Raw genomic sequence first — 13320 nt, forward strand, 5'->3', positions numbered from 1 at the left:
GTTGGTCCAGTTGACCCGCCTGTGCTCGGTAACCCGGAGTCGCAACTCACAATGTGCTTGCAGTATGCACGCGTCCCTGTGGGCGCGGAGGCGCTGAGAGTTGACACTAAAAGTGGTAGCATTTAGAATGAATAAAGCGCTTAGCAGCGTATATGGGCGTTGCGGCTATACAACGACTTCACCGGCAACTTCGGCATATTGTACAGGAGACTACTGTGAACCTGACCCCAGGCAGCACGTGTCAAAAAAAAATAAATAAACAGTATAAAATCCTCCTTCAGCGGTGAATAGCATTAGCGGGGTCGTGTTTCTCTGCCTGACACCCTTCATTATTGGAATGTTATTGCTGACGGACTATGCTGTGCAGTCGTTATAGATATCTTCCAGCATTTTTACATAAGGCTCATCTGCACCCTCATTCCTTATTAGGTTTCGATCGAGTCAAATGCCGCCTTGTAAGCTATTAAGGCTATATACGTATAGAGGCTGGTTATATTCTGCGCATTTCGGTATCACCAGACTGATGCGTGAATATGGTCTACTGTCGAGTATCCATTATGAAAGCCTGTCTGATCATTTAGTTGATTGAAGTCTGAGGTTGTCCTAACGCTATTAGCAATTACTTTGGTAAATACTTTGTATGCAACGGATAGTAAGCTGATCGTCTGTAATTTTTCAAGTCATTGACGTCTAGTTTCTTATGGATTAGGATGATATTAGCGTTCTTCCAAGCTTCCGGTACGCTCGTGGCCATAAGTAATTGCGTATACAAGGTGGTTATAGTTTTTACAGCGACAGCTGTTAAGCGCCCGTTCCTGTGTTTCGTGTCGTCGTCGTCTGTCGTCGTCGTCTGTCGTCGTCTGTCGTCGTCTGTCGTCGTAGGCGTAAGCGGCGGGTGCTTTTACGGGTGGTTAAAGTGCAAGGAGGAAGGTATCACGCGAGCGGAGAAATGCGTAACCGGTGTGTGGTTACCACAGGAACCGTCATGGGGGGGGGGGGGGGGGTGATTACCGTGGAAGGAGGAGGGAATCGGTAGATCGGAGGATGGTTACCCTGGATTGAGGAGGGTATGGGGAGAGTGTAAGAGGCGTAACCGGTCGGTGGTTGCCACGGAATCCATTCGGATGGTAGTTACCCTAAAGTACGAAGAGGGTTACCATGGAAGGAGGCTTTATGGTGAGAACATAGGAATGCATAACCAGATGATGGTGACAACGGTAACCATCCGGAAGGTGGTCATCGTGGAAGGAGGAGGGTGTGGCGAGAACGGAAAAATCTCCAACCGGATGATGACTGCCGTGGAAGGAGGAGGGCATGCCGAAAGCATGAGAAGGCGCGATTGGCGCATGATTACCATGAGAACCAACCGGACGGTAGTTACCGTAGAAGAAGGTTTGCTGTGAAAGGAGGCCATGGCGAGAAGAGGAGGTTAAGGCGAGAGTGTAGGAATGTGTATCATGGTAACCAAGCGAGACGTGGTTACCGTGCTCCAGAGCGCTTCTCTCTGGACCGTGCTCTAGAGAGAAGCTCTAGAGAGAAGCTGTAGAGAGCTTCCAGAGCGGCGTACTGGAGAGCAGACCTAGAAGAAAAATGACTATGTGTGGAAAACTAAAAAGAGCGCCCTAGAACTATACAGATGTGCACGAGGTCGCTCTCATATTCTCAACCACAGCATATATTGCAAAGTACAAATACCTTAATAGCTGTCGCTGAATATCGCGTTAACCGCAGTGGTAACCATCGTGTCAATTTCTTCTAGCCCATCCCCACCGTCTGTCAATAGATCTGCTGTTACCTTATCCTAACCAGCTGCTTTCCCCCTTTGCATTGCTCTTAAGGCTTTTTACGTTACTGGGGGGATGCCCCATTTCTGTGCGCTACTGCCTCTCTCATTAACGTTCTGATTGCAATACCGTATAGATCTGTGTGGAACTCTTCGGCTACTTTAACTGTCTCATCCATAATCCTTATGGAATTGCCCTTGTTTTTCTCTTAGAGCATACATCTATTTCTGCCTCTGCCTAGTTTCCTCTTCACCGCTTTTAGGTTGGCTGCATCCGTTGTTCAAAGGATGCTCGATTCTCTGCATATTAAACTTCCTTATGTCGGTTACCTTGCGCTTATTGATTAGCTTTGATAGCTCTGCCAGTTTTATCCTGTATGTGGGGTTAGGCGCTTTCATGCTTTAGCGTTTCTTAATCAAGTCGTTCGTCTTCTAAGAGAGCTTGCCGGTATGCTGTCGAATCATCATACCGCCTACTACTATTACGCACTCCGTAACGACAGCTGTGAGGTTATCGTTCTTTAAAGCTGAAAATCTGTTCTGCAGCAACATCCTGAGTTCCTCTGCTTCCGCTTCAATAGTGTCGTCCGTTCCCCCTTCAAACCTATGCTAATACAAGACCTTAATGTGGTCGTTACAAAGCACCTTTCCAAGGACCTCCACATCCCGCACGATGGAGCGCATAGCATGAAGTCTATTTCATTTTTAGTCCCACCATTGCGGCTCTTCCAAGTCCACTTCCTGTTCTGTCGTTTGTGGAAGAGGTATTCGTTATCCGTATACTAATTCTCTGTGCAAAATCTACTACTAACTCCTCTCTGCTATTCCTAGAGCATATATGCTGCTTTGTCTCCGGCCTGCTTCTTGCTGCCTTGGCACTAGTCGCCCATTAGCACAGTGTACTGCGTTTGTACTTTGCTCATTGCCTATTCTATGTCTTTATAGAACGTCTTCATAGAACGTCAATTCATGTTGTCATTCAAACTTCGGTCCATTTCCTGTTAACATTTCAACTAAGTGCCGCCACGGTGGCTCAGGGGTTATGGCGCTCGGCTGCCGACCCGATAGACTCGTGTTCGATCCCAGCCGTGGCGGTCGATTTTCTATGGAGGCGAAATTCTAGAGGCCTGTTAAATTTACTGCGCGATGTCAGCGCTAGTTAAATTTCCGGGGCCCTTCACTACGGCGTCTCTTATAGCCTGAGCCGCTTTGGAACGTTAAACCCTATAAGCTAAACTGTTTCAACTAAGTATTCTGAACCACTCCGCTCTGTGAGTTTGTTTTTTTACAAGCCACTCGCACCTGTGCTCACTCATTTACAGTTAGGCCGAAATGAAACAGAACGGTGCCTGTGAAAAAAATTTAAACATTTTGCATGTGTACTTTATCTGCATTATATGACTAGCCTGATTCATGTTCCTGGGCAAAGGGTCTGCCAATGTACATATTGATAACCGGTTGTAAAGAAATATCTCGCTGCAAAGTAGTGTGTGCTCGCGTTGCATTTCAGCCTGACTGAACATCCGCAGCTATAAATTTATTGAAAAATGCCTCCGGCATTTATCTATATATGCGCATATATAGGACGCGCCTTCTTTATTTATTGGTGTACTGCGCACTTCGCATGCCAGGAAGATCTATTCTAGGCTGCGTGGAAAGACAGCGATGAAGTAAAATTTCATCGCTCACATTGCTTTACACAAACTTTTTACTGCAAAAGGCGTGCACACACGCACGCTCACACATGCCCACACACCCGCAAAGCGAGTATCCCCAGTGACGGTTATGGGCATAACTTGAACTGAATATTTAAACTATGAAGGTTAATTTTACAAGAATAAACTTAGGTAGAGCTCTTGATGGTCGCCGAGTGCACGCAAGAGTAGTTATTTCAATTAAAAAGGTTTAGAAACGTTTGATACAGGCGAAAAGTTCCAGTGCGAGAACTGTAAACGTTCGATCGAGGGAAACAACAAACAGAATCGTCTCCAAGAGATGTGCCGAACTGGCAGCGGTATCAAAGAGTTTTATCCGCACCGTACGGTAAACGCGGTAACTACGGCAACTGCTACCGTACGGCAAATGTGGCTAGGTAAGCCTGGGAATGGTAGCAACGGCAAAGCGTTACTGTATTTGCCGTGGGGTTGTCCGGCTAAAACTCTCTATTTTCAACTATTTTAGATAGGGAAAAAATATAAATATGCGCAAAGAACCTGCTCTTACAAAAGTGACACTTCAGAGTTTCTTGGGGCGCTCTAAGATGTATACGGACTGAGAATGTAAACGCACCTTAAGGTTTTAAATGGTAGTTATTTATATTTATTCAACCAACAGATTAAGAAGTAAAAATATCGTCAGATGCACAAGGTGATTGACCGCCAACAATAGTACTGCATCTGTTACTCTCACAAATTGATGTACCCCTCTGATAAAAAGAAAAGACGTTGGTTTAAGTTGCGTAACACACCGAGCTGCGTACAGGTGGTTGTGCCGACAGGACTGCCACACTTTTCTCCGTCTGCTGGAGTAGTTGTAATAGCTGTAAACGGGCGTAATTTATACCTTTCTTGCTATTTAGCACACTGCCTGTGTTCATACGCCTCTTATACCGTATGTCTTTCTTTTTTATTGCTTCCTTGTCATGCCTTTTCTACCTGCCATCACGCCTTTCGGCGCAAAGACTGAGCCGCACCTTCAAGGAAATAAACGTCGAGAAAATTTACAGCAGCGTTATAAACGTGTCGTAGTGGTAGAGTTGCCTCACAAGCAATATATAGTGGCACGAACAACGCAAACATAGTCAGCTCAGAAATCTCGAGCAACGCACTGAGTTCGTGAGACATGTGCGGCGAACGTTACCACACGACATTCCTGAATCGGCTACAACCTGTTCCGTGCTAGCGAAACCGAAACACTGCGCCGGCCAGCTCAGATGGCGCACACAGCGGAAAAACGTTAGTGGGAAGGGTAAAGTTCGCGCTCTCCACAGCGGCTCCCCCTTCTCATGCAGCTGCATTCTTTTTTGTGTATTGTACTTTTTTTCTTTGCCTCGACGTTGTGCGTGTGCGTGTTTGTCGGTGCATGTGTAGGTGGTTCTGTGCGCTGGCCCGTACCGTCCGTCAAAAACAGTGCGACGCTCACTGAAAAAAGATGGCTGGTGTTTTGTTTGCACGACCGGCGTGATTTCCGCGCCGTAATGAACCTGCTCTTAACGGTCCCATTACAATAGCAGCTGAGTGCACGGCGTGCTGCGGTGGTCGCGGCGCTCGTTGAGGGACGGTGCTGCTATGGTTGCGCTTAGCACCTGTTTATTTAACTTCGGTGGCTGTCAACGTAGGCGACACACTAATTTGTTTTCGGAACGACCCAGCGGCAGCATGACACGGGCGCTATGATACGCCTGCGGTTCGGCACTACCATCTTACAAGTTCGAAGATCGGCGGCCTGCATCGGTGCCGCCTGTGTCCTCGTCAGCTTCGCAGCCGTCTACATCTACTTCAGCAGGCTCCTTCCAAGCTCCACCAGCCTAGCGGGATGGCCTGCAGGCAAGGTAGGAATGCCTTTCTTTCCTTGTCGTAATGGTCACTGCTGCTTTAGCACGTCGGACCTAGTGGCCTAGAAATGGGGATGCGCTCGTTTCTAAGCCCCGTAGTAATCATTCACCTTTGATCCCGGTCTTCCGACCGTGAGCACCGCTTTTGCATCGCACGCACAACGTGTCTGCAAGATTGGGCGCTGTTTGACTGCATATCCATGTCGCTAGAGTTGGTTGCGGCTGTGTAAAAAGAGACACCGATATGATGCATTGCTGCGAGAAGACGCGAAATTGAATCACAGGGAAGCGTCCTACAGAGAAGCTTCATTCTTTTCTGTATCACCGTTCTAGCGAAGAAGAATGACTTGTATTTGCTTTAATCACTTCTTCCGCAGTCCATTCTTTTTTTATTCTCTGTGCAGTTGTACGCAAGCTTTACTTAGGTATTCAGTTTAGCAGTGTGGTTTCAAAACTTCAGGGCAACACAAAGTGATTCTGCCTCAGTGGAATTTCCTGGTTTTACTAGCGTAAGTTAAGGTCAACGTTAGTACTGCTGCAATAATGGGGTTATTCTGCTGACCCAGACCCATCCGCCTCGAGTATGCACAACGGTCTACACAGTGGTCTATCAGTGAGCCTCCGCGTGAATAAAAATTTTAGCCGCGGCCTAATAACCCCTTCTGCATCGTTCCCTGTTACGCCAAGGCTCGATCATGCATCACAGCGGCAGCAAGAGAAAAAATAGAAAAAGGCAGCGTTCCTGCCCCCTGATCTGCTACACAGCTGCTGCACAGCGGCTACATGACCCATGTCAGACAGCTTTTCCCGTTGATTTGCAAGTATGCGCATGGCCTGAGTGCTTAATGTCTGCTACAGTAAAGGCAAATTACATGCTCAGCGCATCTCTCCTTACCGTCTCATGAATTTGAGGCACACTTGTGCCAATAATTTAATAAGTTGTTCAGCATTTCGCTGTGCCACTAGACAGGCTATTATTTGGCTAGTATGTGTTTTGTTTTTGTTTTCCTTTCTTACATCTTTTCTCTTACAAACACAAAGTAGTGTGCCTATATTCATGTTTCCTGTTCTACTACTTGACCGGTGTATACAAAAAGTATTCACATTGTATTTGCACTGCATTGCAGTGCACGTTTTTTAAAGCACCGGATGGTAGTGTGGCTGGTTAATGAATGAGGGTGATCCATGATCTGCAAGGCTTCTCTATTTTCCTCTCTCTGCAGTTTCTTCCCCTTTAATTCAGTAATGCTAGTTTTAGTGAAAACGCACATTTGGTCAAGAGGTATTGGGATATGACTGCCTTGCCTATCTTTAAGCCATATCATATGTTTGCTAATTTCAGTGGCAGTGCCTGATTTGTCTGCTTAAGTTTTTTGGAGGAGAAATTCTAGAGGCCCATGTACTGTGCGATGTCAGTGCACGTTAAAGAACACCAGGTGGTCGAAATTTCCGGAGCCCTCCACTACGGCGTCTCTCATAGCCTTAGTCGCTTTGGGACGTTAAACACCATAAACTAAAACTAACTAACTAACTACTTTTATTTTTTGGTTGCGAGCAATAATTTACACCTTGATGAACAGTGGCTGCATTCTGTCAATAACCTGTATTTTAAAACTTACCGATCACAGATGGACATGGCCGCCTTGGAGCAGCGGCTGCAGCGGCTGGAGAGAGAGCTGCGCAACAACCACGTGATGCTTACCCAGATCCGCGACACAGTGCGCAATTTCCTGAGTGCGGGCACCGGTGTAGGGTGGAAAGGTATTCCCAAGGCGCCCCCGTCCCTGCAGAATGTCTCGCGGACGGCCATCATGCTTTCACCAGCGGACTGCGCCTTCTGCAGCTCTCCTCCAGCCAGCACCGATTACAATGTGGGTACTGTTCTTCAGCAGTGCCGTTGCCCAAAATACTTGAAAACAAACCTCTTTGAAAGGCCGCCTTGATCTTTCTGCACCACCTGCCCAGTTTGCTAGTGATACAAAATAAAGGAGTAGGGGGGAGACGATGGAGGTTACAGGGAAAGCAAAGATGTAGTAACTGTTACACTCAGGGCCAACGCTTAGGGAAGGGGATGATATAGGAGATGGAAAATAAAGTGTAGGCTCACACTATGCACAGTCTAGAGAATGTGTGGTGTCTCACCTTGCAACATGGTTGCACATGGCGATGCCCCTGAAAGCAAATATGAGAGTGAAGTGCAACACTTGCATTTATTATGGCATACCAAGCATAGTAATAGTCCAGCCTTGTTACTGTAACTTTTATTGATGTATTTGGTGGTGCCAGTGATGTGGCAGGTGTTGATGTGCCGGGCTGTGGAGAAAAATTAATGTGCACTGCATGCTCTTATCTTGATGAAAAGGTTTTACCAGGCAAAGTCCACAGTAGTAGTTCTTGACTAGTTCTCAGCTCAGCTCTCAAACGTGTTTGAACAGTGCCATTTGCAATCTCTCTTCTGTGCTTAAATTCCTTCTGTTTTTAATTGACAAGTGGCAGGCATATTTAAGTCTTTCTTGATAAGCAGCAACTGCTTTGTCATTTTAATGTCTGCTACGTTCGGCACAAGTAATGCCTGAATGGTCCAAATGCAGATTGGACAGACCTGCAGTGTAGGCTCTTCTGAACACTGCGTGAGCACTGAAGGACTGTACAGAATCTGCCCTTTTGCAGTCTGATATTGAAAGATGTGACGCAAGTGAAATGCACTATGCTTTCAAATCGTGGAGACTCAAATTATGGAGACTTGTAGCCATCTCGTAGCTCTGACCTGCTTTACCTCATATTTCAGTTCTTTATCAGTGTTTGCTACATTTTCCTTTCCTTTGCTGACTTTCTTGAGCACCTCTGGGATCACTGAGACATTATTAGGCCACACTCTCTTATCTGCTGTGAAAGCTGTGTAAGGAGAGTTCCTCCAGGGTAAATGGTGTCATAGTCATAGTATTTCGAAAAAGAAAATTGCCTCTCCACCTCTCTGCTCAAAGCCAATGTTGCAGAGGCCAGTCTGCGCTGTAGGCACATGAAGGCTGAGAAATGGGTACTCTCAGGAATGCACCACCTGGTGTGTCACCCAGGTGCTCCTGAAAGTGGGTCCACTCATGGAGGGGGGAGGGGGTGCATTCCATCTTCCTCAGTGATTTTCTCTTTTTTTGTCTTGCCATGAGGGATGGTGAGTGCTCTGGATGTTTTTATCTCAGTCACTCCCCTAGCGGTCCAATTGTCTCTTCTGTGCTATCTCAGTGTTCCCTCTTGAACTTTGCAGTCAATGTCCATGACATCCATCATAATCTATGTGTCGTTCTTACGAGTCTAGTCTGTCATGGTCACTGCACTCGTACATTTCAGGATTCTCCTGTCTGCTTTTGATGTTGTAGTGTACAAGGTTTTTGATAAAGCAATTGTAGTGGCTCATGGCATTTTCACTCAAATTGCCAAGTGTTTCATTTTTCTTTGCTGTGAAATGCAAAAACGTCTCTCTGCATTTTGACTGTATGAGGTGTAAAGGTACTTTCTCATAGGAATAATTCTAAAACACTAGAGTTTATGTTATGTAGTAAAAATTTGTTTGATAAGGTGCTTTTCTACTTCAGCATTGATGAACTAGCTGGTTGCAGTTCTACTGCCTTGCAGTTGTGAGAAATAGTTAGGTTGAATCGGCAGGTACTATCGGCAACGAATGAAACGCGAACAAGAAAACTAAGGTGGCAATAAAAAACACCAACGTATTAGTTCCTGGAAAGCAAATACTAGGAAGGTTGATTAACACTTCTGATTCTGAAGCATGGTTTTTGCACCTTCGAAGTTAAAATAACCTGAGCCGGTATTGAGCTTTTGCTGGCTAAGACCTTCATATTTTGCTGTTCGCGGCTCAGTTGTCTCGTTCGCATTTCTTTTCTTGCTGATAGTTAATAATGGGAAAAAAGTCCTTGATTTTTAACTAGTTATGAACAGGCTCAGCATGCCATTGCACATGTTTTGATTTCATTTGTTTAAGATTCTATCAAGTCACAAGAAGTGTTGGTAACTGAAACCTAAATTACTAACTCATCTTATCAGTGCAAGTTTTATTTCCTCTCTGCTTCAGCAGCCTTGTGTCATGCTTAATATTACTGCTCTGTTAGATGCTGGCAATAGGGATGGTCGTCAAGGGCTGCTGTCATTTTTGTCTCCACTAGAGTAAAGGCGACAGGAAGAGAGTGCACAGTCGTAAGCTATGTAAAAAGGTTTAAGGATTAATTTATTGATTATTCCATAATTATGTGCGACAAGAGCAGTTTTTCTCCTCTCTCATTAGTGTTCCTCTTGGCGTATAAAATCCAAAAGTCATTTTCAAATTTAGTGGAGAAATGACCGTAAAAATTAGCATTTTTGTGCAAAATGTTTGTTTCCTCTCTCACTGCTCATGACTGCACATCTCCCACCTGGCCCAGACTTAATGGATGTGATTGGCGTCCTCTGTTTTTAATTGTAGCTGTTTCTGGCAGTGCTCTTAGTTAAAATGCTATTTGGGATGCATTGTGCTTAGGCAGGCAGAGGTGTGTGCAGATGCTTTGTTAACTACAAGTGTTCTGTCTTTCTTTCTCTGCTTCGTTTGCTTGCAGATGTATGACGTATGTGAAAAGTTAGCGTTCGACAACCCAGATGGAGGCGTCTGGAAACAGGGCTGGAAACTTGAGTATGAGGAGTCAATGTGGACGAAAGACAGGAAACTCAGGGTGTTTGTTGTTCCTCATTCCCATAATGATCCAGGTATGTGACCAGTGCACATAAGTGCACTTTGTTTGCCACATATCGAACCGGGTGTTGTGATGTTCCTCACTCCACATTGTTGTATTAGTATTGCAAAATTAGAGGTAAACAATTATTTATCATACAGTGATAGCTGGCGAGGAGTGCTACCCCTGCTAGCGGCTTTAAAAATCTGCTTACAACCACATTGCTGGAGCTTGTCTGGGACAATATTTGTAATATTCGTGCCTTGGTAATACAGACTAGAAAGTCTTAATTCTTTTTTGTTAGCTTGTTCAGAGTAACACACTATTCAAGTAACACTCGCAATACTTAGTGGGTCTTTGGAAGCTCCTGTTTTCATGATATGAAGGAAGTTGCATTTCCTTGTAAAGTTAGTTCACAACTTATGATATCAAGCACTTGTAGCTAGACATTTTTCCAGACTTTCGCCTTTCCTTACTGCATGTCACATGGATACCTTGAGTGTTATGTTGTGGGAATCTCTTTGCAAGAAACACATTTGAGATAATTGGGCAAATTAAAGATTCAGCCATGCCTCACCTTGATACATACAGACTGCACTCCATTCAACAAATTACCTCTTTAGCATAGGAACACATTATTGCATAACAGGCCTTTTGTGCAGCTATTGCCTTTGCTTTGAAGTTGAGGTGAAACAGACCTAAATACTGTGGGGCTGTCATGATTGTAGATGAAGCTGTACTCACATAGTGGTACACACTGCAAGGAAAGCTGTCTAGCTATCTGTCACTGGCACTCATAGCTAGGCTGCCTTAGAGGGCCACTCTTGCATCATGTAGTTGCCAACAACATGGTGTGTGCATGAAGATCTTCATTGCACAGGTACTTAAAGACCGCAGTGAGGCCAGGACAATTGACATTACCAGGAGTGCACATTCTTCTGTCTTTCTGCATTCATCTGCTTTAGCAAATGGTGCAGTTCGCTTTCAAGCATGAAAGTCATGCCTAATGCATGTAGGCAACCGGTGACATGTCATCGCATTGCTGGTTTCACTAACATATCAGAATATGTTTGTCTCATTCTATGAATTTTCATTTTTTTTCGGCCCAGTGGTACATGTACAAGAAAAAAAGTAATTGGAACTTGGCTCTCAGGTGTAAGTGTATGGTAGCACAATAGTGCAGAATTCTGGAAGTATGGAATCATGGAGTGCTTGTTTTCAAGCATATGAATTCAGGAATTGTGCTGGCCTCTTGCTTGAGCACATTTAATTTAACATTTGCTACGTAATGCAAGAGCCTAGCTAGATTCAGCGCAATGTACTATGTATTATTGATTTCCCCTTTACTTGTGTTAGAGATCAGTATGACATGACCATTGCTTATCGTCTCTTTGTGCATTTAGGTTGGCTCAAGACATTTGACAAGTATTTCCTGGACCAAACGCGGCATATTTTGGACAACATGGTCATCAAGTTGGGTGTGGATAAGCGCAGGCGTTTTATATGGGCCGAAACTTCGTACCTCTCCTTTTGGTTTGATCAGCAAAGTGAGGAGGTCAAGTCCAAAGTGCGGGGGTCAGTATAACACATTAAATGCTCTGTGGCAGCCTAGATTTTTTTAAAAATATTTTTCTATGCTTAGTTTTCAAATTATTAATGTTGCACCTTGTATTTGTTTTGTTTTCCTCCTGTATCATAGCTTCCATTAATTTTTCATACTGATATCTTTCGTACAGTATTTAGTCTGTGCTAATCACAGTTTTCTTTGGCTTAATTTTTCTGCCGATTTTTCTTCTGCAAAACTTGCCTGGAAACTTAAGTGTTGTAAATATGGTAATGTGCCACAAAAACTGCTTTAACATACAAATTGCCCATTGAAAATAAATATAAAAATTGTTCAGCACAATTTTTTTTTAATATGTACTTTAATCTGTCATGCAAGTGCTCATTCATTTGTGCAGAACAAGCTCTTAGCTTAGGAGGGACTTGTTATGTCATGTAATTTATCACTCTTTGTGAGCTCAGTGCCGTGAATCTTGTGCGAGGGCTTCTGTTGGTGTTCAAAGCATGTGTCTTGTTTGTGCAGCTATGTGCAGTCCGGCCAGCTGGAGATTGTCACAGGTGGCTGGGTGATGAATGATGAGGCTAACACTCATGTGTTTGCCATGCTGGAACAGATGGTCGAGGGACACCAGTGGCTGGAACGAAACCTAGGTAATGTAACTCACAAAGCAGCACAGGCATTTTCTCGGCGCCTTTTGTGCCAAGGGCATTGCTATCTTGACTGTCGACATGGATGCTTTCAAAAGCATAGATGTCCGCGAAAAATCTCTTCCACTGTTGATAGTATCATGCCATAGTGTCATAGATAGTGTAGCATTCTCTACTATCAAAAAGGGAATGGCTGCCCTCACCTTTCTGTAGTTCAGGATTTCTAGTGAAGCTGCAAGAACATCACTGCACAGCTCAACAGCAAATGTGGCAGTGGGTATATTTCTTGCAAAAGATTCAAAAATAGAAATATGAGCATTAACTGCTGAGCGAGTAGCCTGTTGGTTGTCGACAGCCTATGCACCATGTTCAATGATAAAGTGATATACAATAAAACCTCGTTAATTTGAAAATTTAGATAATTCAGATTGTCACCGAAGCCCCGCTAAATGCCCATGTATACTCTATTTTATACAAAGCAGTCAACACTGCTAACGATAGCAATGTGTACATTGGGCAATTATTGGCATACATCGCACCAGTATGCATGGCCCAGAGACTTGCCCTGATAATGTCTGTGGCAGCAAGGGCGACGGGCCATGCTGAACTTCCTTTGGGCCGTTCTTAATGGTGTAGTTCACTTTATGTACACTGTGGGGCACAGTAAGCACGTGCGTGTCTTCCTGCTTGTTTTACCTTCAAAGGAAGTTGCAGCATAGTAAGGATGTGTGTCAGGGCTTGTTTGCATGCACTGCTGCCTTTTACTTCTGGACACATTGCTGGAATGCAAACTAAATGTGGCATAGTTGCATCGTTTTGTCTGTGCTGATCGCTATCTCTGACAATTAAAATCCCTGTGTGGTATGCTTGTGCATAGCCATGCTATCAATACGCATATATGCGAGCACAGTACTGCTGAAACTTTGTTCTGCATACTTTATAGCCTTGTTGTGTGTGTATGAAAACTCCACCAGTTTTTCTTCTGACAGTGAGAACCGACCTGCTCACATTTCATTTGTGGCCTGTGTATACCCATTTCTTGTGTGTTTGAGTCTTGG

The 13320-nt window shown here is 44.5% G+C and overlaps 1 protein-coding gene across 6 annotated transcripts in view; it reads left to right on the top strand.

Moving 5' to 3' along the window:
- alpha-Man-IIa (alpha-mannosidase 2) overlaps window positions 1-13320 on the top strand; it is an 86413-nt gene that overhangs the window by 29069 nt on the left and 44024 nt on the right. For all 6 annotated transcript variants that reach the window (XM_089548487.1, XM_089548488.1, XM_089548486.1 and 3 more), the window contains exons 2-6: window positions 5154-5333; window positions 6965-7207; window positions 9938-10085; window positions 11455-11626; window positions 12138-12265. In XM_089548487.1, coding sequence (XP_089404613.1) covers window positions 5175-5333; window positions 6965-7207; window positions 9938-10085; window positions 11455-11626; window positions 12138-12265 — 850 coding nt within the window. In that variant the 5' untranslated portion in view covers window positions 5154-5174. The remainder of the gene's footprint in view (window positions 1-5153; window positions 5334-6964; window positions 7208-9937; window positions 10086-11454; window positions 11627-12137; window positions 12266-13320) is intronic.

The sequence above is a fragment of the Amblyomma mixtum genome, chromosome 6, assembly GCF_055824585.1.
Source record: "Amblyomma mixtum isolate Tamu chromosome 6, ASM5582458v1, whole genome shotgun sequence".
NCBI lineage: Eukaryota > Metazoa > Arthropoda > Arachnida > Ixodida > Ixodidae > Amblyomma > Amblyomma mixtum.